General features: G+C 37.3%; 1 protein-coding gene across 1 annotated transcript; it reads right to left on the bottom strand.

Annotated features, from left to right (window-relative positions):
* Positions 1-793: 793 nt before the first annotated feature.
* LOC140137375 (sodium- and chloride-dependent neutral and basic amino acid transporter B(0+)-like) lies at positions 794-20,789 on the bottom strand. The gene is made up of 13 exons (XM_072159013.1): positions 20,691-20,789; positions 14,830-14,980; positions 14,002-14,133; positions 12,527-12,896; positions 11,421-11,553; positions 10,119-10,253; positions 7,916-8,019; positions 7,646-7,770; positions 6,693-6,805; positions 5,947-6,075; positions 4,951-5,166; positions 3,815-3,982; positions 794-1,362 (listed from the first exon to the last, which is right to left on the bottom strand). The coding sequence occupies exons 1-13, from the start codon at positions 20,718-20,720 to the stop codon at positions 1,168-1,170; spliced, it is 2,001 nt and encodes a 666-aa protein (XP_072015114.1). The 5' UTR covers positions 20,721-20,789; the 3' UTR covers positions 794-1,167.
* Positions 20,790-26,424: the final 5,635 nt, after the last annotated feature.

Below are 26,424 nucleotides of genomic sequence, written 5' to 3'. Positions count from 1 at the left end.
AAATATTAACTGTCTTAAATTCGTGTAATGGTCGAAATATAATCACTCGGTGAAAGATGTATTGTTCCATTACACTCGCCGTTCCGGCTCGTGGAATGGAACAATCCATCTTTCACCTCGTGATTATATTTCGACCATCACACTCATAGACAGTTAATATTTGTATAATATCCAACGGGTCAAACCAGTAAGAAAAGAGACACTATTTTGACTTCACCCATAACTGGCCGAAATATTTAAAGATATGATACTTGCGGTATTGTAATTCATACAAAGTATACGAAAAATCAAAATTATATTTCTATTCTCTGAAGCTCTTTTCCTTAACCCCATGAGAACTACTTGCCTATTGGTCAAAAAGAGGTTTTCATTATCGATTGGACCAATCAGCAACATTATTAGAATAATTTCACCACGCAAAACAATTGGGGTGAATTATTTGCAAAGCTCCATTCTGATTGGTGATTAAAATGAAGATATCATGTAATTGACCAATCAGAGGCAATGTTAGATCTGCAGGTAGTGCTCAGGGGTTAAAATAACCTCGGCCTGTAATATTAGGCATGTTCAATTCTCAGCATACTCAAAAATTAATGTTTTTAAAACGTTATAATCGTGTTATAAACGCGTTTTGGTTTTATTCAAAAAATTCAATGTCGGGTTATATGAAGATCATGAAAACAATTTAAAACGTTTTATATGGAAAAAACAATACTACAACATTTTAAAAATGTTGTCAAAATGTTATCATAAAATATTTTTGGCAAACATTTTTGCAAAATATTTTGTCAACTCTTAACTAAAATTACGTTAGCATGTTTTGCATCCAGTTTTCAAAAATTGTTTTTGGAACGTTATTAAAACGCTTTTATACCCCTTATATTACCCGACAGTAAAACGTTTTATGTTTAATGGGCATGCCATACTTCCGATATATCAAAAGTTCCATAGAATTATAGAGGTAATTCCCGAAACAGCTCGAAACCACGGACCACTATACCCGACACCATCCATTTAAAGTGAGAACTACGCCTTTAGCTCATACTTCTAAAATGAGAAAATAAGTAGCTCCCTTTAAACCACAATTCCAATCTGCCTTTTCTATATCATTATCATTAATATAGAACTATAGTTCACTTTTATGGTTCACACGTCCCTGTTAACTTTTCACACAGGATTAAGATCTACGAACTCGTGTGCCGAGAGTTTTATTCCATTTTGTAGCTTCTCTGATTGTTTGAAAAAATCAACCTGTCCACCAAAGTCCGTGCCGTGATTCTTATGAACCTCGAATGCCTCCTGTCGATGATGAAATAACGCCGGTCCCCATGAAGGTAATGGTCGTAGTAGCGCTCTGAACCGCTGAAATCAAACCCAAACAAAAGCATTATTTCAATATCAAAGAGTAAAAATTCGCAATCCAATAAAAGTAGACAAACTTACTATCCTGCAGATGCACAATTAAAAAAACACCGCAATGACTTTTAGTGCGCTACGCACATGCATAACGCCTAGACGTTGATCCACAAGCCTCAGCAGACTTTACAGCTTTTAACAATAATTCAGGGACTTTGCGGCTACAAGAGCGCACACCCTAGACATTCCACAAATAACCTTCGCAACCAGGATCAGCTCCCAGAGTTTCGTACGGGTTATTACAAGGAGACAATTAGCAGTAAGTACCTTGTCCAGGGGAATTTCAAGCTAACTCAATTTTTCCACGAGAGCGTAATAGGCACCGCCCGGGTTCGAACCCGCACCCTCTCGCACCAAAGTCGAACGCCTTATCGATTGAGCTTACTTGACTGAAATAATGTCCGCTGCACACCGACATCGCTTGGCTAATAATTACTTGGTACAGCAGAGATACTAAAATAAATACCCGGGATCGATACACGTGATTGGCGTGAATGTGCTATGCACGATGTTGATATTCAGACGAAAATCTTTGGATACTGGGGTAGAAAATGATGAATATCTCCCGTAAATGATTTCCTATAAAGAAGCCAGATGTGGTTCCTTGCACTTGAATATACATGTTGAACAGATATGATAGTCGTTAACTAGCGTCTTGAGAAAGAAGCTTGCGTCTTGAACTCAAAAAATGACAATAATTCTGATTTTATATGTGCAGAATTATATAGCGCAGTGTATAGGTCAATCGTGGAGGTAGTCTAAAAGCAGTGACCTATGGCGTACCATGCTAACTCACACCATAGATTTTTGATAATCTATGCTCGAGGTCAGTCACCGGGTTATTGTCAGTAGCCTTAGTCAGATGTCCTTCGGCCAATTATGCGTCAAAACTATTAAACAGGTCGGAACAAAATGGTCATGCGTGGCGGTGGATTCAACCTACCATGGCGATTTCTGCCATGAAGATATCGGGGCGATGACACTGTGCGCTGCATTCCGGTATATCGAATTCAGTGTGACAACTATAATGGGTAATTCCTTCCAAAGTTATGAAGGTAAAGAAGGGCGATTACTGGATGATTGAACCGAGAACCACTTGAGAGGTATTACATTACATTCATTCAACCGTATCTAATTAAAACCCTCGTTTTGATCCATGAGAGGTAAATACACTGGGTTTTAGAGAAGAACGGCAGTCCCTTGCTCAGACTGACGCGAGCGCCCTGTTAATGAGCGACCTACGCGTAGCTTTGTGTTCCCTTCTAGAGCATCGAACTGCACCGACCAACGTAACGTTTTGACGCGTAATCGGTCAATCAGATGATCGGTCTGTTGTTATGATTGTCAGACGATTGAAACAGCCAGTCAGAACCCCACTTCCGTGTTTACGCTCTCAAAATGTAAACAACTGCCGTTCTTCTCTGACAAAAACTGTAGTATAGAACAAATTACAATTGTAAGGTACCACTGTGACTGGATGACACGGTTGTTTGATGTATATAGAATTGGCTTCATTATTAACTAAATACAAACTATAGATGGCGCTATATATCCTAAATCATATTTCTTAATTTGCAAGCGGTAGGTGATCAATACTGCCTTTAAAACAGAGGGAATAGGTGAAACAAGCAGCAAAGATATTTTATAAACATATTTCATCAAAAAATAAAAGAAATTGGTTGTATTAAAAGCTCGAAAGAGTAATTTTCAGTAACTAAATAACGCCACCAATTTTGTCATAAATAGATACATTTTATATCCGAAAAGCTTTAAAAAAGGCTGTAAAAGTGAATAATTTTGTAAAAGAAGAGAAATTTAAAGTTGAAAATGACTCAAAAGCATCTGTATACATTAGCATATTTTAGCTGTTAGCTTTTAGCTGTTTAAGCCTAAAATTGGGTTGTACATGATGTTTTGTTTGAAAAACTAATAAATGATCACATCAAACAGCCGTGATGAAGTATCTGATTTGGTAATTACCAGCAGATACTTTGTTTTACTTTGGGAGTATTAAAAGGGTAAAATACAGTATCTGCTATGCTTTGATCGGCGGGCCTTTTAACATCGCGGATTAATATCAAAATATTTTATTTTGAGAATTGTCTTGTGACATCTCACCACAAGCACCACAAATTATTAATTGAAGTCCTGTACTTTGTCTACTTTCTTTAACGTACAAAATATAGGCCTGACAGGTCAACTAATAGCACTCTTAAGGTGGGTCTACTTTTCGGCGTAGTGGTAAAAGCCTAACATTTCCCGCCTATTAAGAGCTGATCAAACTATATGTCATTTACTTGTAGATACTACATTTGTACTTCGGGAGTAGAATGATAAAAACATCCCAAGCCAAAAGACAGTATCTCCTTGTGTATGCAGATAATGCGTCTTTACTTACTTCCTTATATGTGCCTGGCGTTGTCCAAATGAGGTATAGCCAATCCGCAGGTATAATTAGGAGTGAACTAAGCATTATCATCCAACCAATAGCTACAGCCCAATTTGGGAACGGAGTATCGTTGTATTCAGGCTCCGTCCAACTGACAAAATTGAAGACCAGAATAGCCTGCATAAAATGATTCAATTATTAGATTGAGGTTTGGATTGATAGGTTTATTCAAATATTTTTAAATCATCTCAAATATATCACTGCTTCGACAAAGGAGGCAACAGTTGATAGTCCTACACCAATATAGAGGGCGATCTTTCCCTCAAGCATACAGATGTAGGGATTATTTATATCAGACCCAGGACAGTTCGAAGTGGCCCTAGTTATGGCTAAGTGCACTTGTGTAAATAAAACTTACATGCAATCTTTATACAGTACTTTACTTTTAACATAATCAATAATCTTATACACAGACAAAAATCTTAACACACAATGATATGTAAAAATATGAATCCTTAACAATAGCAATATACAATTTAAATATATCTTTTTATCAAAGACGCACAAATCGTAGAAAATTAAACCTTTACTTATAGAGATGATGAATTTCTATTTCAACAACTCTACCTTTACCTTTGTACGGAGCCAAACGTTGTTAATCCATGATGAATCCACACTTTGCTAGCAGCGTATACGCGAACGCAAGTTAATATAATAGAAGCATGCGCATACGCGTTACGCTTTAGCGAGTAAAATTTGTACTGTGCGATTACATGTTAAATTCCTTATTTTAAAGGAAACGGCTAAACATTGCCGTTTTATTCTGTAGTTGCTGATATCATCGATATTCTTATATTGTTGACTGGCAATGATTAATATGGTCATTCCTCATGATAAAATTAGACAATCGTTAGCCTGTTTTCGTTGCCGAAAGAGATTCAATCATGTTTCATCGTTGTTCATTACTATTAAGGACTCGCGTCGCCCGCGTCTGTGTGGTTTAGGTTGCTCGGGCAGCAAAAGTACACCACGCAGACGACGCGGACGCATCGTTGTTAAACGGTGATGAACAACGGTGAAATAGGATTGAATACCTAAATTTACAAATGCTATTAATTGTAACTATTTTTTCCCGTGTGACATACCAGCATTAGTCCTGGTGTTATAACACACCAAGTGATAGGCCAAAAAATAAATCCTTTAGAATCTACTATCCTGTCTCCTATCATCGCTCTGATGTCATTGATGAATCTTCTTGGCCCGTACAACCAGCAAAGGCCAGCGCACTCAGCTAAAGCAAATATAAGCCGGTGGAAGTTCACGCAATACTGATCTATGAGAGCCATCCAGTAGCCACCAGCCTATAAATTTATGGTAAAATATAAGATATTTTTTTTTTTATTAGTATCAAAAACACATCACACCTTCCTATTGACGACCTGCACTAATATACACGCAATATTATTAGCTTTGAGCACACGCCAACATACACCGCCCACCCGCACCCTCCATTCCTCGCCCGCCTCTCCACACACACCGCCACACTTTCTTTTGCAGAAAAGCGATTTTCACGCATGCTCAGTGTTTACTTACATTTCCAGAGCGTCGGGCCGAACAATCGATTCAAATCGCTGAGGCAAAAACGACATCGCTTTTGCAACTTGAAGAAATCTTAACTTCCCAGCGATATCGCTTGACACGTGAATGCGTCAACCAATCATATACAACCATCTGGATCTATTATTTTGCTAATTGATTTACCTTTCTCGATTATTAACTTTTGGTGATGAATTAATTCAAAACAATAATTATTGACAGCAACTGAAGTTTTAAAAATATACTTAGAATATTTTAATGGTCTTCTGCAATCGCTATCGCCGATAGGTATGCAAAAGCGACGAGCGATGCATCGCAAAATTCGGCGATTGCCCATTTCTTTCCAAAAGCGTTTCATCGCAATCGCTCGGCGATCGAGTATAAATTCAGCTTTAGAATTTTGCAAAATATAAACAATCATAAATCACGAATACTTCCATATCATTTCAATAAAACTGTACAAAAATATAAAACTTGTTAAATGAACTAGAAATACTAAACTTGAAATCAGAAAACATGTCTTAATCAAATCACGACACACTTACCCGCGTGACACAGGTGAAACCAAGAATACACAACACTCCACAGTATGACGCTGTTACGTACTGTTTATATTTTCGAAGACGCGGAAACATATCAGTTATAGCTGTTATTAAGATTTCCATACCGACAAACTATGAAAGGAACAGACGGAAATACAAGCGATAGATTTAATTTTAGAAACCCGCTTTAATTGGCTAAATCTTGAGCCTAAGGGGTGGTGCAATAATTTTGTGTACCCCGGGGTGGTGAATTATAGGGGGGCGGGGGCAAAGATTTGTTGGCAGGCCAAAATGGGGGGGCAAGCATTTTTGGCAGGTCAAAGGGGGGTCAAGCGATTTTGGCAGGTTGAAAGGGGGGGAGCAATTTTTGGCACAGATATTTTGGGTACCATTTTATATTACGCCCTAAAAAGGCGTAGGAAAACGTTAGGAACACGTTCAAATATGCAAAATTTCCTGCTCGCTGCGCTTACATTATATGATAAGACAATTTAAGGTTTTAAATTCGGGTTCCCAAAATCTTGCATGTGTAAGGGGGGGCAAAGATTTTTGGTACGTCAAAGGGGGGGCAAAGGTTTTTGGCACGTCGAAAGGGGGGGCAAAGATTTTTGGCACGGCCAAAGGGGGGGCAAGCGATTTTTGCAGACCATTTTGAGAATTCACCACCCCGGGGTACACATAATTATTGCACCACCCCTAAGTAGAATAGTATGATCTTTCCTGAATCTATCCGCTTTTTATTTACCTACCATGCTATCGAGACCCAGGATGATCAACATGAAGAAGAAACATATTGACCAGAAGGGGCCACCAGGCATGCGTGCAACAGCTTCGGGGTACGCCATAAAAGCCAAACCAAATCCTATTAACAGTTAAGAAGAAAGAATAGTCAAAAAATATAGGTGAATCATATACTGGATGCAGCAGTTCGTGCCAATGGGCCAAAGAACAGCAGTATAATGATCCCTGAATTATCAATCTGGACCCGGGATCTGAACATCATCTATTATGGCATATGATGTTGCTTGCTATTATTTTGGATCAATTTCACCAGCTGAAACGACTAACCATTGCGCGCAGGTGGTGAAGGCATCATGGGGGAAGAAAATATTTCTTTAGTTTTTAACGTTTGATTGCAAATTATACAACAGTGCTTATGAGTGCACCATTAGATTCCCAGTTAAGAATGGACGTTTTAACTGAATAAACTTAATGTATAATTAAAATTCGATATTAAAGATGTCTCCGAAGTCCAAAGGCGGTGAAAACCAAATCACCCAATCCGTACTTCAATGGCCCCTAGTGCGTCCCTTAACAAACTCACCCCCGCGTAAATTCACACAAGCTCGCACCAGTTACGAAATACACAACGTACAACTGGTGTAAGTGCTGCGCCCAACTGCGTGAACGTCATTCTATACCAATACACGATGTTATTAATTTGAACAAACCTTTTTTAGGAGAATCATGATGCAAATTAATACAGGCTTGACTAAAAGGGTTGCAAACCAAGAAAAATGCCCTTGCTTAATTTATGTACTCAATAACTTAGGTTCTCTGCATGGTTTCAGAAAAAACTTCTAGTAAAAATGTTATCATTATATCAAGTTAAAATCACTAGTTACCCCTTTTAAAGTTCAGAAAAGAATCGATAAATTTTAATTTTGTATAAAGTGAATATGATGGTCTCACTATGTCTCACCTTGAGAAACCACATTATCTACCTCTTTACCAGTAGATTCTGCCATAAATCCAATGATAGAAAAGATGACAAAGCCAGCAAATATACTCGTTAGGCTGTTCATGATTGCTATTACCAACGTATCTCTGAAATATAAGATGATAATTTAAAATGATAATTATGATACAAGAGTCCACATTCAATGTCGAACGGAAGTAAAACTGTGAAAGGTGAACGTGTCTTTTTAAAACCATTTTTCGACATATAATAATTTTCTTCACTTAAACTTACCGATAGCAGTTATGATGGAATTTGTTATACGACGTCATGGTTACCTGTCCGCCCGCAGCCACACCGAGAGAATAGAAAATTTGCACAGCGGCATCTAACCACACCTACAGAATAAGAAATGGTTAAACCACACACTTGTTACGACCAGTTGTAACACAAACATGACATAACTATTCTACAAAACAGTGGCGTAGCGTCATAGGGGCACAGAGGGGGGGGGCGTGCCCCAATCGATTTCATAAAATCCCATAGGAAAATTGCCGAAAAACGGCTTGTCCCCCACCCCAATCATACCTGGTGCCCCCAATCATGGTCGGTGCCCCCATGTGATGACCCACGCTATGCCATTACTACAAAATAAAAGAACATAATTATTTGACATATTTTTGCTATAGACGAATCCAAGGAGCCAAGTCATGGTCAGGATTTGGTCGGACATCTTTGGGTAGCCGCTAGCACCAACCTGGTGTTTTGAGCGTCCAATTGTGCAAATAAAAGCGGCCTAACACCTAGAGAAGATGCAAGGACGAGGAGGGTTAATAGAATAATAGCTAATAATATATATAATGGAGATAATACCGCAGGTAATCCCGTCGTATTTATTCATACATAGTCCTTTTGTTCGCAAGTACATCAATGCATAGATACCGCGTGTAGTTTATCCGATTATTATGTCACTTCAACAGCGAATAGACCATGCTGTGTGTTTTGTCGAAGGGAACTGTATTGTGTTATTCTTTTGTCTACCTGTGTTTTCGCGGAAGGTGTAAAACGGGTGATGGAATGCAGTTTAAAATGTCCGCCAAGGCCGAATCATTTCACATTTTGAGTGCATTGTAGCAGGGCATGGCATCCTAGTATTACGTAACAAACCGGAAGATGTAGTTTAAGTCTAGACAATAGGCGGATTAGCGGCCATTTTGTCTTCTACATGATTTTATTCACGTGTCCTTATACTTTAGTACACAAGTATATAAGTTAACAGGTTTACAATTTTAAAATCATATTTTGTGTATACAATATATTCTGTAGTAAATCGATCAAATGACGGTGATTGTTCAGGTATTATATGCTTGATAGAATTAAATTGTCTGACCAGCTAGTATTCTCCTCCGCTGTCATTGTGATTCCAGTCACTCCACGTACCGTGTTGCGAAGGTGGAGGAGACTAAAGCTGTATTAACGGAAACGGAAGGGGTTAAAAATGATGTAGTTTAAGTCGAACAATAGCGTGACGTAGTTTCCGGCATTGTTCCTATGCACTTTCACCCTCCTGATTGTAGCCGACGGCTACCCAACTAAAGGCTGCTAGTCAGGTGTAGGAATGCGTGGATTTGGATTCCTCTATATACAGTCCGGTCCAACTGCCTAGCCAGTAAACACTTCCTGTCCAGGCTGGAATCACACAATGCAATGTTCTATTTCAGTGGTGGTTTTTCACCAATTTTAATTAAAGTGAAGGTAATTTGAATATTAAATTGAATTTTCAAACAAACGTTAGAAATCAATTTCCTCCCGGTGACAAATGGTCAAATTATTATGTATAGAGGAATCCAAATTCACGCATTCCTACACCTGACTAGCAGCCTTTAGTTGGGCAGTGTGTGTAAAAGAAAAATTACCCCACATTTTTTATAAAACCATCATGAACAATTTATGGCTTAGTCTGCCAAATTTGGAAGAGTTACCGAAGTGTACGTTGCATGCGCAGGCAATATGCTTCCTGGCTCGGCAATGTTTCCTAGGCAGGCAATCGGACCGGATTGATATTTATATCTATTATGAAAATCACAGATTTGTTTGAAAGAGTAGAAGTTCGAGATGGATTTGCCGGCGCTTTCGGAAATCTCTCTACAATACTATATATCGCTTCGATTTAATATCTGAATGATCGATGCCTTCCAAAAGTCAGGTTAACGTTCATCGCATATCATATTAATGCCATCGACATTGAAACACCCCGGGTTATTCACATGCCCGCAAAACTGATGTCTTTGCTCAAAAGCTGCGCTGAACATTATATTTTATCCACCAATACAGCCAAAGATATAAATAAATCTTCTGACACTGATCAGATGAACGATGTCAAAGCAAACAGTAAGGGATCTGCGTCTGAGACAAGAACTGTCAGAATACGAAATGAAATAGTTACTGTACAATGGACTTTCTCGCTTTTGTCAAACAATACATTGTTTTATCTTACCTGCGCTTTCAAAACATGATGCCATCTTGGTTCTAAAAAGAACTTGATTCCCTTTAAGGCACCTGGAAGCGTAAGTCCTCGGATGAGAAGAATTACCAGAATAACATATGGGAAGGTTGCCGTGAAGTATACCACCTGTCAATATACAGACAACCATTAAGCTATCTAACAAAGGTATTTCATATCGATCAAGAGTTACGAGAGTAAGCACCACAAATTTAAAAAAGTCCGCACTTGTGTAACCCGTCCTTATACGGACTACAGACTATGCGTATACGGACTACAGTCTACAGTAAGCCAAATAATTAAGGTACCAGTTATGTTCATCACTGTATATCCAAAACAAAGATAGATGTCAAAAGTAATACCAGCAGCCAATACTTGTACCCTTTAGTTCTTTTATATGATAATGAAAGCACGGCGCTAGTTCTCTTGTATCAATAGGGCATGTAATGGAGGAAAACTGCAACTTTGGAATTCGCATCTTCCTTGGGATTTGGATCGTCGTGGCTTTATTTCTTGACAGATTTTAACGAATGAGATATTAAATCCGAGATAAAAGATGCAGCTATTGGCTTCTGGTTCTAATTATGACATATATGGCTTTGTTTAGGATATACAGGGGTAAAATACTGGTACCTTGATTGTTTTGCAGATTGTATGCTTGGAGGCTGCAATGACCAAAAAAATGTATGTTTGGCCTCAATCGACCAACCCCTAATTTTGAAAAAAGTTTTTATTGTATAAATGAATACCAACCCTAATTTTTTCCAGTCTATTTGCATTCTAATTGACAAAAATTACATGTTTTTAGAAAAAAAATATCACTTAAGACTTACACATGTAAATCAAGCACCGCAATAGCATAGCATAATGTTGCAAGATACACACTATTTAGACAGATAGATTTAATCAGTTACAGATTTTATATAAAAAGGGAAATCGACCGACTGATCTTTTTTTCCCTTCAAACCAATGTGGTCAATTTCTTTTTTTTGCCCTTATAGTGACATTTTTTAGAGTTATTATAGATTTGGCCTAAAACAGATCAGATCGTGTTAAACATCTCAAAAAAAGTACCTAACCCCTTAAATAGTTATTAAAAAACGGGCGATTGTATTACAAATCTGTAAAATGCGTTGGAAACAGAATTTATTTTTGCACATTTTGACACCTCATTTGTTGCAATTGGCCATTGTTTAAGGGGGGAGAGGTTAGTTACTTTTTTGAGGTGTTTATATCGTATCGTATCAGACTATTCCAACAATATGCTGTACAAAATCACTGCCAAACCACACTAACCTTTCCTATGGAATGAATTCCTCTAATCATACAAACATACACTACTATCCATGCCAATATCAGACACAATGCAAGCTGCCATACCAATCCACCTGTCTCGTTCATGGAATCAGATTCCTGCAGCACTTCAAACCTGAAACATGTGATATGGACAACATAAAAAAATGTTGTTGATACAACCTATCCAGTTGGTTTCGATTACATGTTTTTTTAATGTATACAATATAGATGTTGTAAAATTTTCTTTACAGAAAATGTCCATTCTCAACCCCCCCCCCCAAAAAAAAACCCTCTCTTATTGGATATTGTATCAATGGAAGCATTCCGTAATTCACAAGTTGTATCATGGTGCTATTATTTTTTTGTTCATCATCAACTGCTTCATCTTCGTTTTCATTATTTCCCTTTTTCATCAGCAACATCTTCACCTTCCTGTTATTTTTCTTTTTCTTCCTAAATCTTCTTCTTCTTCTTACGTTTCGTTGTAAACTTGTGACTGTGCTTAATAAATATGTGACGTGTCATGTCAAAAGGAGACACCTTTGGGCAGGTTATGAATTTTGAGTTATTTACTTATCTTAAATATAGAGATATTTTTCTCCACAACGAAATTGAGTTCGAAAGTTATGGTATTATAAAATTAGAAATTGAGATATCGGCCTTTAAAAATATTATTGACAATATTGAGAGTAGGAATTAACTTGAAAAATGTCTCAAAAACTAAACTACAAGATGCCAGTTATATAATATAATATTTTTAGCATTAATAACATCACAAATTCACAACAAACCCAAATTGTGAAAAAATTACCCACCGGCAGATTTTTGGCTATTTCTCCATTTATGATCCTGCCCAAAAGTGTCTCCTTTGACATGACACGTCACATATGTTCACTGACTCTTGTACAACTTTCCCTCTTTTCCAACTTGAAACATTCGAAAAGCTGACGAGAGAGATAGATAACAACAGGACTATCAATTTGAGTTTGATAGCAGATTAGTAATACCTTAAATTTAACTCGACGAGTATCATTTAGTTTTTACTGTCGTGTAACCATTTCCTGCCAAGAGATATTTATGGATATAATAAAAGAATAATTATTTACCTCCAGTATTCTTCGCTGGGTGACATTCTATCTGCGCTAAAAGGATCTTTATAAAGTGATAAGTTGTATCCATCAAAAGTAGCCGTATTATTTATGCTGTTTGCATCGTACGTTACATTATACATGTCAAGTTGGTCATCGGTAAGATTTTGCAATAGTACACAGGAGCTATTCGTTGTAATGATTCCCCCAGCTGCTAAACAGTCTTTGGGAAGCTCGGAGCACAGGACGGTGTTAAAGCTATGATTGCATCCAACCCACGGTAACACACTGGTAAACGAGGCGAATAAGTAATAGAAGGCGTACATTATAACTACATTGTAACTGATAGTGGCATATGTTCCTGAAAGTAGTTGACCGAAGCTCATACCTGCAAAAGAAAAAGAAATCCAGAAAATATACTTTGGCTATAAACATAAAACTATTATAGCCCAAGACGCTTTATTACATTTAAAAATACTTGATTTTCTTAACGACTCTTTTCAAAGCCACGATGAAGAATATTAAAATAATATCATCCTCCATTTAAATCAAATAAAAGACACTCTTTTTTTCCTATACTATTCTAGAGTTTGTCGTACTCTCATCTAAGTCTATAGTTTGTCCGACTATAACATGGACATAAGGATGTATCTTGCGGGAAACTGGTCCCTTTGGAATGATGTATTGAAGAGAGTCATGAAGAAAATTGCTATTTCATTCCAGCGCCTACAATGCGTGTATCAACTCGCTGAACGTATTATTGTCATGAATATTGGCGTCGTTTTACACAGCTAGGACGAACAAACAAAACATAAGACGAATAGCGATATGCACACAGATTATACTTGAAGACGGACAGCGCTTACAATGTGTGTATAATCTCGCCGATCGTATAATTATCAGGATTATTGGTACAGCTACACGCAGCTGATGTGATGTACAAACAAGACGTAAGACGAATAGCGATATGCACAGTTTATACGGTACCTTACTGATTCAATGATTCAATGGTAAACATCACGCGCGCGATTTGTTTATCCAGCACTCGATCAGTGAGCTCAGAATAAAACCGGAGATCTCTGGTTTTATTGCAAATGTTAAATTTTACTGTAATTAAAGCATTTCAGGCTTCTTCACAGGGCATTTATGTACACCAATGGCCATTACAATGGTGCAAAAAGTAGAAATTCGAAAGAAAATGAGGGCGTTGCTGTGGAGAAAATCATACATTATGACTAAATGAAGCTCCGGCATACATTGGTGCCATAAAATATGTGATGAAAAAGAGAGGAAAGAGAGGAAACTCTCAGTGCTTTGCGATGGCCCAATGGTTGAATGGGATGAAGTTGATATCATTCTATGGGATGCCTGTAATGTGAGTGGCCCGCACCTGATTTGCATCAAGTGTGAATAGTGAGGTGGGCGTTACTCCATTCCACGCGGGGCTTGCATATTCCACACTGATTTGAACCATTGTTCTATTATGAACTCACCTCGAATTAGTGGCATAACTTTCCAACATGTAACAGTTCCTTCACTACAATATTGACCATGTGCAATCTCTAGGAAGAAGAGTGGTAAACCTGCTAGAGCCAGCATTATGCCATATGGGATCAAGAATGCACCTAGAATAAACAGATTGGCAGAAAATTGGAGGGATACTCAGATAACCATAGAGGGACATGTATGTCGCATCTGGAGTATCAAAGGATCGTTATCATGGAGATCAATTTTGGTATATGGATACCGTATTGTTTGTATTAAACGCATCGGTGTTGCATTTTTTCCAAACGGAGTGCGTTTATTAAAAGTGAATTTTCAGTGAAAAACCTTCAAAATCAAATATTTTTGCGGTAAATACAACGAAATTACATCCGTAAGTGCACCATCATCAGATGAAATTAGTGAAATTCGACCATTAGGCAATGAACTGGACGGAAGCTTGGGTCATAGTAGGTTTTTTTCTATGCATTTTAGCGATCGTCATAGACATGACTGATGCAAGTTTTAAGCTTGCACACACGATATGGCATGGCATTTTTTGTATTTTTGTCCCTTTTTTCATTGAGATATTTCAGCTATGATGTTCTACTAATATTTTGATTATGAGTTAAATCTAGTGTTCCCTGATTTTATTATAAACCTCAGATTTGGTTACTAATACAGCATCAATATTAAAGGCCTTTTTTTTCAGGGTATGTTAGTTGATTCATTAAAGTACAATAAAATCATGTAAAATTCAGAAATGTTTAAAAAAAATGAGGGTGTCCTCCTCAGCAAATGTTATAGTTTTGCTTTAAAGAAGAATGTTCAAGCTATACCTCCTCCGTTTCTGTAAGCCAGATATGGAAATCGCCAAACATTGCCAAGACCAACAACGTTGCCCAGAGCCGCCAGTACGAACTCTATTGGGCTTCCCCAGTTGCCACGTTCTTTATTCTCATCGCTTGGTTTCTCGACTTCCCCTGCTTTCTGTATAAAAAAATGAAAGCAGATAGGGGGGTTTAACAAAATAGGCGCTGCATAATCATACTGATTTCACATATATCCTGGTAACATTTGACCAAGTTATCTTTTCCCAGCAGGGCTCGAAATAACTGCTAGCTCGCTATTCCGGGCCAGTAAGATACACAGGCTGTTGGGTTTTTACACTTTCTGCCTAGGTGGCCCGCCGGGCCGGTAGCTTTTTGGTCAACCAAATGCATAAATTCCGATAACAATAATAGTATACACTACTCAAAAATAAAGGATCAGATTTATTTATTTATATTTTTTATTTTTCTTAACACTGTAAAATTAGATGGATATCGTTTCATTCCGTAATGTTTAGGCAACTGAACACTTGTGCTTTAAAAAGCCATATTCATGATATTATAACCAGGCGGTGGTGGAAGCGATATCGCAATTTTCGACGTCGCCATTGGATTAACACATAATCATGAAATCTTCACAAACAATTCTAAATTAGTCATGTGGTGTCAAAGCAAAATTATCTTACTCTAAAACCGTTGGGGTACGACAATGTACCACACTGTACGTATGTTATTTTTCAATTTATAAATGCTAACCGTGTATTTTGAATGGGGCTGTCAGCCTTGTATTTTCGCCAGCCTCGAACGTCACGTGTCGCGTGACCTATGCCGCCTGATTATAACATTTGCTGAGGAGAACGCCCTCAATTTTTTTTTAATTTTGGTTTTTACACGATTGTAATGTACTTTAGTCAATAAAGATACTCTGCAAAAATCAAGACTTTAGGTGCTGTAGTTTTGTAAAATCCGAGTTTTTGAATAAATCGGAGGAACCGGCGTTTTATTATTACGATGGAAATATGTGATGCGATCAAGCAAAATCAGTCGGAACTCGGAAATATTGATTTTGAGATATAGCCACACAAAGCAAATATTTCCGTTTGTTTCCTGTTGTTTTGGAATAATCTTATCTTTGGAACTGGTTGTTCAATTTCAATGGGGTTTTCTGCAAAATGCAGCTTTGTAAATGCTTTTTACTAAGACAATAATAACTGCGCACCATCTATTTTGAGGTCATTGTGTGAAATCGGAGGGTTTTGTTTTGGGCTGAGGTATTTTTCCGAGGGAGCGGTAGCTCCCGAGGAAAAATACCGAGGCCCAAAACAAAACCCGACAATTTCACACAATAACCTCAAAATAGATGGTGCAAAGTTATTATTGTCATTCATTACCGTCGTATCTTATTGTGAACAAATCAAACTGGCATTTTATGTTATTTTATGCCATAAAACGCTGTTAAATATAAACAGTTTTAATTATTGTTGTAACCTACCCAACAAAAAATCGACCAGGCGAATATAACATTCTCGCTGACAACAAGAGCTACCAATCACAAAAGCGCGACGGCATCGCGTAGGCGTGTGCGTTAAGCCATAACGCTTAGCTTATACACGCACGCGCGCGCAGAATTCATTGTTGCGCGTCCGGAGTCATTGTGAGTTTTTAATGACCGCGCACTCATTGCGCGGTCAGGCAATCAATTACTTTTGATTGGATCGCAGGCTTCGCGTATATTAATGAGGTTATGAAAATCCTATAAGAAACTGAAAATTTAATATTTCCGAGTTCCGACTGATTTTGCTTGATCGCATCACATATAAGTCGAACACGTATGCACGGCGTGCGGGATACACATACACAAATACCCCGAGGATCGTACCATATTGCAACCGCGGGAGTAACATGCATGGGCGCTAGTAGTAGTAAATTCCAATTTTCTATGCTTTACCTCACTTGTTCGGCTCAAAATTAAAAGGGGACATATCTGACAGTAAAGGCTAACATTTTATGGAAAATAAATACTAATCAATTTTTACAGAAATGTTATAATATGGCTTTAAGTGTCATTTCACTAAAACACTTTTGGTTGGCACTATTCGCTGTCGAAGTGACGTAATTAATCGGATTAACTACTATAGCAATGGATGAATACAATTTGATTAGATCGCCCTGCACTACATCGTTCACGCGGTACCTATGCATTGAACCATAGAAATTGACATTGAAAATGTCACTCGCACCTGTAAGATTAGTATCTTTGAAAAGAGCGGCATTGTATTCAATCTATGTTTGGTGACATACACCCAACGCACTGAAGGGTCTATTCAACGCACTGAAGGGTATATAGTTCTATTGTGTCCGATTTCAGCGCTGAGATTTCTATAAGTTTATAGGTCATCATAGGTCAGCTTATATGTCACCTGGTTGAGGTCAAATTGTACCCCATTTTGTATACACATGCATGTGATATATCAACATAGCTGCAATGAGGCATCAATTGTGACATTTGGTCTAGTTTGTCTTTTTACTGGATATATAATGCTATGATGGACAGAATAACATTTCTTGGGAATGGATGTAAATGGTGAGTACAATTTAGATTGATTTGTCCAATCCATTTCAACTAGACAAAGGTAAAATTGGTACCAAAATCACAAAAATGAAGCTTACGAAAAACTACCTAATCTGATGGTATAGGTGAAAAGAAATGCAATTTTTTCAACATAACTGTAGTTTGGTAGTGGAAACTTTTTACCTATGGCTTAATTAGGTTTCAGTGAAATAATGTCGCTAGTTAAAAATACAAAATATAGCTTAACATTGAAAATAGAAGCATTTTAACCAGTTCGTTTGTTGATAGGTGTGGAGCACTGAAAATCACCAAGTTCATGAAGTCATCAAGAACCATTTATTCCCATTTTACATATAAACATTATTTCTCTAATGCGTTTGCAACATGTATCCAAAATTTTAACGAAATCCGTTGATAGTAAGCTTTCCAAAATGAAGTGAATTTAAAACACTGGTGATGTACCACCTTTTGGCTTCTACTTGTAAAAGCATGTAAGCTACATTGATACCGATGCCACCAATAGAACGAGAAGATTTGCCCCTTCATTTTGCATACTACTTTGTCCATTTTTTTCTCATTTCTTCACAAAATGCAAAAAAATGCGAAAAAAAAAAATCAATGGGTGTAGTACCCCCTTAACCCAATTATTATCATAATTTGATCTGAACTGTGCATTGTGAGAGGTGCTAATAATCAGTCCACGAGACGCGATACGTAAAACGGACATCGTGAGTGTGCCATGTTTTGTTTTTACAAAAGATTCCGAGTATCCATTCGAGGGGGACTTATTTCTTTTGATGTGTTTATGTGCATGTAGCATATATCATATTCTTGTGTAGAAAGTATGTGTATCATATTATTTTTCAGCTACCTTGCCACTTCACGAATGTCATCGACTTTTGGATTAGTTGAAATTCCGGTTGAAATGGAGTTGTGCTTATAGATAATTATTATGAGGAAATTAATTTTTCGACATGGATGTTTGCCAACATTGAACAACTTTCATGCGCGCGCTTTTCAATTTATTGTTATGCTTGCATGCACAGTGTGGCAGAAGTATTGTGCAGCCACTGTGACATGCCTATTGTCTGTCCAAATAACTTAGACACCCGGTTTTTAGGATATATTTCGAAAAGTTTTTACTTTGGCAAAAAGTCATGAAAGAAAAGTTGCTAAACACGGTCAGACCTAACAGAAATTATTAGTAAAGCGATGAAAAAATATTCTTCCTTGTCTACTTTTATTCAATTTTGACCGATTTACAGCAAGATATTAGCCGAATATTCCTAATGACTTGAAACTTTTGATGGGATAATCTATTTACAGTGAGGGGTGTTTGAACATTGTAATTATGCCTATTGATCAGTGATGCCACATTTTTTTCTTTGATCCTTTGAATAATTCACAATAATGGCGGTCTACTCAAATGCATCCAACAAAAGCATGTTTGCAATCTACCGCGAGAGGTCGTCTCACACGCATAACAAATACACTACGATCAAATAGGTTGATGACAATATTTGATTGAATGGACTGCACCGTGCCATGATTTCGGTGAAGAACACCGGTTCAAATCCTTTGTTTGGAGCCAATCAATAATTTCATGCACAACCTCTATAACTCAAAAGATGTCAGTTGGTGCATTATAACAAATGATATGGCAAGTTACTATGCGTCTGGAGTGTATTGTGAATTATACTCCTCACCAATAACATCAGAACATTCATAGGGCATACAATTTGTATTTTCTTGGAATTGGGCCAAGCCAAAAGCATGCACAGAACAAGATTCAAATACCGCGCCGAATTGTTGTAATTGGTTGAGGGACAGCTGGAATCACTGTGAGTTAATACACTAAGAATAAATATGCCAATTAGAAACACTGTCTGCATTTTATGAACTGAATTATATTTTTCATTTTTATAAAATGTTTTTTGTGAGGAGTATAATTAATTTACTATTCATCCATTCACTATCCAAAATCACAATACCTACAAATCTGTATAATGAGACCTTCCAAAATAGTAGTACCCAACTTCTACCGGATTATTTTTAAAGTGTTGAGAAAAACCTTCCAATTTCAATAGGATTTCTGGTAAACTCTCACTCAATGCTTTGGAAACACAAAAATCCCGTTAGGTCTCGGCGAATGTTAACACTTTTCTTTCATGACTTTCTTTGAAAGTGGATATTTTTTCAAATAAGTAGCAAACACTGGGTGTCTAAGTTAATTGGACAGACAATAGGCGTACCTTCTTCAGGCTTTATTATAAAATGACACAAGAAAACAATCTAAAAACAAGCAAATGTACAACTGTTTCCCGTCTTCGTTCGTTTTATTTTATGTTATATATTTCACGGGAGTGCATCTTTAGAGATCCAGTTAAAGTATGTGTGTTTCGTCAACTTTCTGTCTACAAATTATGCATGAAAGAAGTTAGACCGAATAATCAGTCGCAATACAACATCTGTATAGCGACTGAAGTGGTTACAATGCTAAAGTCCATGGTGGTATTTCACCGTATTTATGTCACTTTTTGTTGAATTTGTCTCACCTGCATTTTATAGAACCACTCCAAATTGCTTGTATATAATACGCGGTTTGGGTGTACAATCGACGTCAATGCATTCCTTAAAAAAAACAATTTGTAGTTACGTTTTCAGCGCAGTTTCTCTCGTCGCATGCTCGAGTATTTACTTTTAAACTGGCATATGGAGCATGCGCGGCTAAGCTGAATTTATACTCCATCGCCGATCAGTACTTGACCAACAAAAAGTAGTCTACCTCATTGGCCCAAAAAAACTCGCTATCGCTTAGCGATGTAGTATAAATTTAGTTTTAGCCTAAGTCTTCCGGCCCCGATTTTGAAGCTAGTAAACATAGTGGAACGAAATGGCCATTTCTCATTCGATGACCGGGCGTAGCAGTTGAAGACTAATGGGATGAACCCTAAATGCGGGGTCGGCCATATTTATTTCCGTTGTCCATGCAAACAAGATTCGCGATGAGCAGGAAATTTCGAAGGTGAGAGCGCAAGAAATTGGATTTTTTTGCACATTTCAGTGCCCTTCCAGAAGCTTGAAGTATTGCGCTCGAGAGCTAAGTAAGTTATTATCACATATAGGGTATTGCAGGGAATTATACAAGATTATTTAGGGGTGAAAAATATCAAGTAAAACACATTGTGGCCGTTTGTAAGTTCAGGATGTAAATATCGTCATCCTCGCCGAATACAAAACATAGCGTAATAGTACGGCACTAGAAAGAAGTAATGTTTTAATTAAGACAATAGTATACCTCAGTAAAATTCAAACGCTGCATTGCCATGGTTGTAGTAACTACCAATATTAAACTTGCTATTCCTGGACAAGCCGCAGTTGAAGGCTCACGCCGGAGTCTGGCCCAATCACAATCTACTAGCTGCAGTACTCACAAGGACTCACACCAAACGGTGTTCAACCAAACGATTTTTGGGATTCACAAATCTTAATAGTGGATAATACGTACGGTACATCATATGGGTCACAGAACACGATTGTAAAACATTAGGCCTATAGAAATACAGGCCAGCGAAGCATCCCATTTTGGTTTGATTCTTTTGTATTCGCATCCCCTATTTACCGCCTATTTATCATCTATCCATAACTTCACTTCACTGCACTACAATAACAACACATCCGTTGAAGTATGTGCAGTGATCTGGGGACTTGCATGCAAATGAATGACTTTCTTGCATGAATTAGTACTTCTTGCACTTTCGCCCAACAAGTAAGCAATAGCAGAGAAGATCTTCTCTGACAATAGCAATTATTGAAGCTGTAATTTTCAGAGTACCTCACCAGCAGATTACTGTCTGTTCAATTAGCTAAGATTATCGTTCTTTTAGAAAAACAAACAAACTTGTGGTCAAAGTCATCAAAGAAAAGTGTTAGCACATGCAGCCTTAGACCCAACGTGATTTATACTTTTTAAATTCCAAGGTTCAATTTGAAACCCCATTTTTTTTTTTTTTTTTTTATTAATTTTATAACAAGCTATAGAACGTCGGGTACCATTGACTTGTTTGAATGAATTTATTTAGTACAATGGGTACGAAAGTTTCAGTTATAATAATTATTTTATAAATGCGCTTAGATAATATTTATTCGACTATACGCATCTTGTCAGGAAGTAGGCCTATTGTCCGGCAAAATCGCTATATGTGACCGTACACGGCGAATTCATCCCCGGCCAATTTTGTTTTATTTCGAGTTTAGAAAATCATGATAATAATTATGTGAGCACAATAGGCTATTGTATACTTCTGGTTATATACCCTATACTGTGTCCTCCCAGCATAATAGTGTTGCAGACCAGATCTGCTCTACTTTTAAATCCCTTGATTTTTGGTTTCTGAACAAAAGAGAAACCAAACTAAAGATTTGAAATGAGGGACTGTAACTCAGAATACAATTTAGGGAATTTACGGCTCATTCGTGCTGTACGGTCACATATTTGCCAGTAATTCGTGTTGAAACCCCACTGTTGTAACATGATATTATAAAAATGTGAAGATGAGCCAAGGTTTTCAGAACACAGCCCCGGCTAATATAAAACATTCCTTGCGTATTTATTTATTTATTTATTTATAGGACACAACAAATATGTGATGCAATCTGCGAAAACATCTTTGGCTTCGACACAAAACACCACTAATTGCAACTGCAAAAACAAATTGTGCCCTCTTGATGGAAATTGCCTGATATCGGGAGTAATATATCAAGCGACGGTTACAAGGGCAGACAACCGCAAGGAAGAGACATATGTTGGACTTACAGAAGGCCCATTTAAAACAAGATTCAATGTCCATAACAGTACCTTCAAAAATGTAAATCAAAGATACGCCACCGCTCTGAGCAACTACATCTGGAACCCTAATGATAAGAAAGTATCATATTCCATCAAATGGAGAATTATTGCTCGAAGTAAATCGTACTCTACCAGCAGCAAAAAATGCAATCTATGCATTACTGAGAAATACTTTATTTAACTAAACCACAAATGTCAACCTTGAACCACAGAAACGAACTAGCAAGTGGCTGCAGGCATAGAAAAAAACATTTACTGTGTAACTATAAATAAGTCGCTCTTTTAGCATGTTTAGCAATAAGTAGGCCCAGACATGGATACGCACTTTTAAGACGCGTATTGTGTTGCGCAACTTTAAGATACGCGGTTGCGTTAATTCCTCTTGCGCGCGCATCAAAACTCAAGACATATTCTTTGTCATTTTACACATTGCAACTGACGAGTGTGGATGGGTGAAACCATCCATACGAAACAAATTTGTATTACGATGTGGTAATTTCACTAATAATAATATATTTCGCTCCTATATTTTATAGTTGAGCACTTTATCTAGTGATGGTTTCACTATAATTTCTTACTATTTATTTATTTATTTATTTATTTATTTATTTATTTATTTATTTATTTATTTATTTATTTATTTATTTATTTATTTATTTATTTATTTATTTATTTATTTGATTATTAATTTATTTATTATTTGAATGAATGAATGAATGAATGAATGAATGAATGAATGAATGAATTAATTAATTTGTTTATTGTGTGGATGGGTCTGAGAAGGTGTGGGCCATAGGTCTGTTATAAAACTACACATTTATTTTCAATTTGTTATTTCGTTTTGTTTGTTGAATACAAACTATAAGGATATTTGGAAACAATGACTTAGGTAACAGAAACAATTCTTGTAAAGTCGCTGTATCTGAAAATTTCTAGCGAATGCTGATATTCTTGGGAAGGAATGATGGTATTAATTTCAGTTGAAATAAGAACGAAATCCATAATTTTAATGTCATTGTTTTGGAAAAAAATAATGCTCGGAATAATGCTATGCATAAAACGTAATCGCGCATACCTCACGCGTTCAGATCGCTAGTGACCCAATTGCTATTGTAATATGCTGTCGACTGCCACTAACATACCGCTCGGCCCAGGCGGCATAGGTCACGCGACACGTGACGTTCGAGGCTGGCAAAAATACAAGGCTGACAGCCCCATTCAAAATACACGGTTAGCATTTATAAATTGAAAAATAACATACGTACAGTGTGGTACATTGTCGTACCCCAACGGTTTTAGAGTAAGATAATTTTGCTTTGACACCACATAACAAATTTAGAATTGTCCAATGGCTACGTCAAAATTGCGATATCGCTTCCACCACCGCCTGGCTCGGCCACCGATTGTCAGGTGGTAATTTGGAAATATGAAACTATGTACATAACTTCAACATATTGGGTATAGAATTAACAATATAAAGACAGAAAACATACCATATTTTCGAAATACACCTTAATGTGTATTATAATAGAGCTACCACCGTAAAATGTTGTAATATTGTTAAATTATCAAGCGCATACAGACAATACGAGGGGCCTATGATACATAGATTTTGATTTCGTGCACGTGGTGTCGGTTTGCATGTAGAGAACCTAGTCAGCCTACCATTTTGCTTGTAGGGCCTATAAGACGGGTCTGGATTTTTGCAATTTATAGTAAAAGTCCACATAGGTCCCCAAAGTTTCTTTCAGATATTAAAAGATTAGATTCCCATAAACACGAAATAGTAATCTTTAGTGGGGACCTATGTAAATTTTACTTACAACTTTCACCATCAATTCGGTGTTAATTTTTACTAAATTCTGAAAATATTTTGGCGTATATAAAATTGAAATACAATTTTTCTTATAATAGCAGCCACTTGCTGATCACTTCGACAGCGTTAGATTGGAACGATCTTAACAATTTTTTTCCTCCTAAACCACATAAACTGTAGCACGATTGAGTATCACGAATCGTTATATATGATGTACAGTTAATATTCTTTTATACATATGATGCTTCAGTTTTTACACAAAAATATTTCATTGAAAACCATCCTACTGGCTATTTTGAAAAGGTAATCAGACTTCCTTAGCATGTGCAATAAATTAGCATTAAAATTTTTCTTATTCTAACAGCCTTTTAGAAACACTTGGTGAATGGCGCCCACTGATGTGGCCATGCAAACGATCAAATTTAGCGTTTCAAAGTAATATAACTCGCTAATAAAGATTTTTCCCAACTTTTCTTGATATTGGCACAATAACCGTATCACCGACCATTGTTCTTCAATGGGTCTCAAATTAAAGCCTTCCAAATGCAGATCGTTATCCCTTTCTGCAGGCTCTCCCAGTTCCATTCTTTTCGACATTGCAGGCGTTGAGGTCCCAACCGTTGAAAATGATTCTCACAAATTCCTTGGTTCCCTCCAGTGTTGTAGTCAAGACCTCTATGTCCGAGACCGAGACCGAGACCAAGACCTGCCCGTCCGAGATCGAGACCGAGACCAAACCTTCCGAGACCAAGACCACCCCTTCCGAGACCGAGACCTCTAAGTTCCGAGACGAAGACCGAGACCGAGACCTTGGTTTAATCCCGGGGCATACTCAAGTTTGGTTTGGGAAGGGGTACTGGTATATGCCGCTGAGAAATTGAAAGAGAACCCATCATTGTACCAACTTTTCAAAAAAATTTGGACCCTCAGTTTAACACTATTTGTCTTAATTTTTACAATTTTCCTCCAAATTTTGAGAAAATTTCATAAATGTTGGCTACAGTGGAGGCGAAATTAGGCTAGTGTGTAAAGGGCAAGTGCGTGAAGCCATTGAGCAATTTTAACCATATTTGGGCCCAAAACACAGTGTTTTTCGTGCTGAAAAGAAGATGCAAACTGCACAGGGCAACTATTTGTTCATATATTATGCTTTTGGGTATTCCCCTTGCAAAAGTTTAGTGGGATCCTCGCTTCCGCCATCTGCCCACCTATGTTTAATCATGAACTGAAATTGAACTGAAACGAACATGCTAACTTATGATTCATTTATAACGTTTTATAACTTTATAAAAAGTATTTCTGTATCTTTATTCTTAACAATTTCTTCAACATTCATTGAAATTTAGGGTAAGGAATAAAAATATAGAACAACAATAGAAAATCATATCTTTTTCTTCAGGTCTCGACAGGTCTCGACCAAAAAAACGTTTGAGACCGAGACTTTTGAGGTCCGAGACCGAGACTTTTGAGTTCCGAGACCAAGACCTTGACATCCGAGACCGAGACACTGCAAAACCAGGTCTCGAGACCGATATCTGGTCTCGAGACCTACAACACTGGTTCCCTCATTACTTTTCGCAACAATTCCTCGGATATTTTTGAATACCTCAAGGCCAAAATTTCTTCCGCCCTGGAGAATATCGAAACTTCTGTTATTCGCAACGAATATAAGATTCAAGTTTACACAAGATACAAGCTACCACTTGACAGTCAATGATCTCTGCTTTTCTCATCTCCAAGCGCTGGACGCTATGTGCAATCGTCATTTGAAAAAATGGTTTGGTATTCCAAAACCCGGTACCCTTGCCTTTATTTTCATGCCTAATGGGCTCAATATTCGATCCATTTCTGATCTCTATCTTGAGAGTCATGTGATGACTCATATTTCAATTAGAAATAAAAGTGATGAGCTTGTTAACCACTGCATTGATTCCAAATTGGATAGAGAGCGAAAATGGACTCGGAAGAAATCAGTGACTGTCAGGAGTGAAGAAATATTTAAAGCCGTTGGGGAAAAATCAAACAAGGTTACCATTCAGAAAACTTCCGCCAAGAAAACGTTGACCCATTCAATTTCTGAATTTTGGCATAATCATGTTCGTTCTCTTGCAGTGCAAGGACGTTTTTATGATTTCCTTTCCAAGTTTTTGGTTAACGCCCTTGGCGACTCTCTGAACACAAGGGTCAACCTTGCTAGATGGGGTAATTCTATTTCCAACAAATGTTTACATTGCTGCAACAAAGATACTCTCAATCATGTTCTAAATAATTGTAAAGTCTTCCTGGACCAAGGTCGTTATACTTACCGTCATAATAGTGTTCTGAAATATCTTATATCTGTCGCACGAGCTGGCCTCAAAGATTCAG

Source organism: Amphiura filiformis, chromosome 17 (assembly GCF_039555335.1).
Source record: "Amphiura filiformis chromosome 17, Afil_fr2py, whole genome shotgun sequence".
NCBI classification, from domain to species: domain Eukaryota; kingdom Metazoa; phylum Echinodermata; class Ophiuroidea; order Amphilepidida; family Amphiuridae; genus Amphiura; species Amphiura filiformis.
This window is presented reverse-complemented; position numbering and strand designations above follow the sequence as displayed.

Bases quoted from the DNA above. Each gene is read 5' to 3' on its own strand.
- LOC140137375 (XM_072159013.1), bottom strand. From the start codon at position 20,720: ATGGCAATGCAGCGTTTGAATTTTACTGAG. The intron at 6,806-7,645 runs GTGAGACATAGT...AACTGTTAATAG, and splicing joins AGATAATGTGGTTTCTCAAG to GATTTGGTTTGGCTTTTATG. The intron at 1,363-3,814 runs GTAAGTAAAGAC...GTTTGATTTCAG, and splicing joins CGCCAGGCACATATAAGGAA to CGGTTCAGAGCGCTACTACG.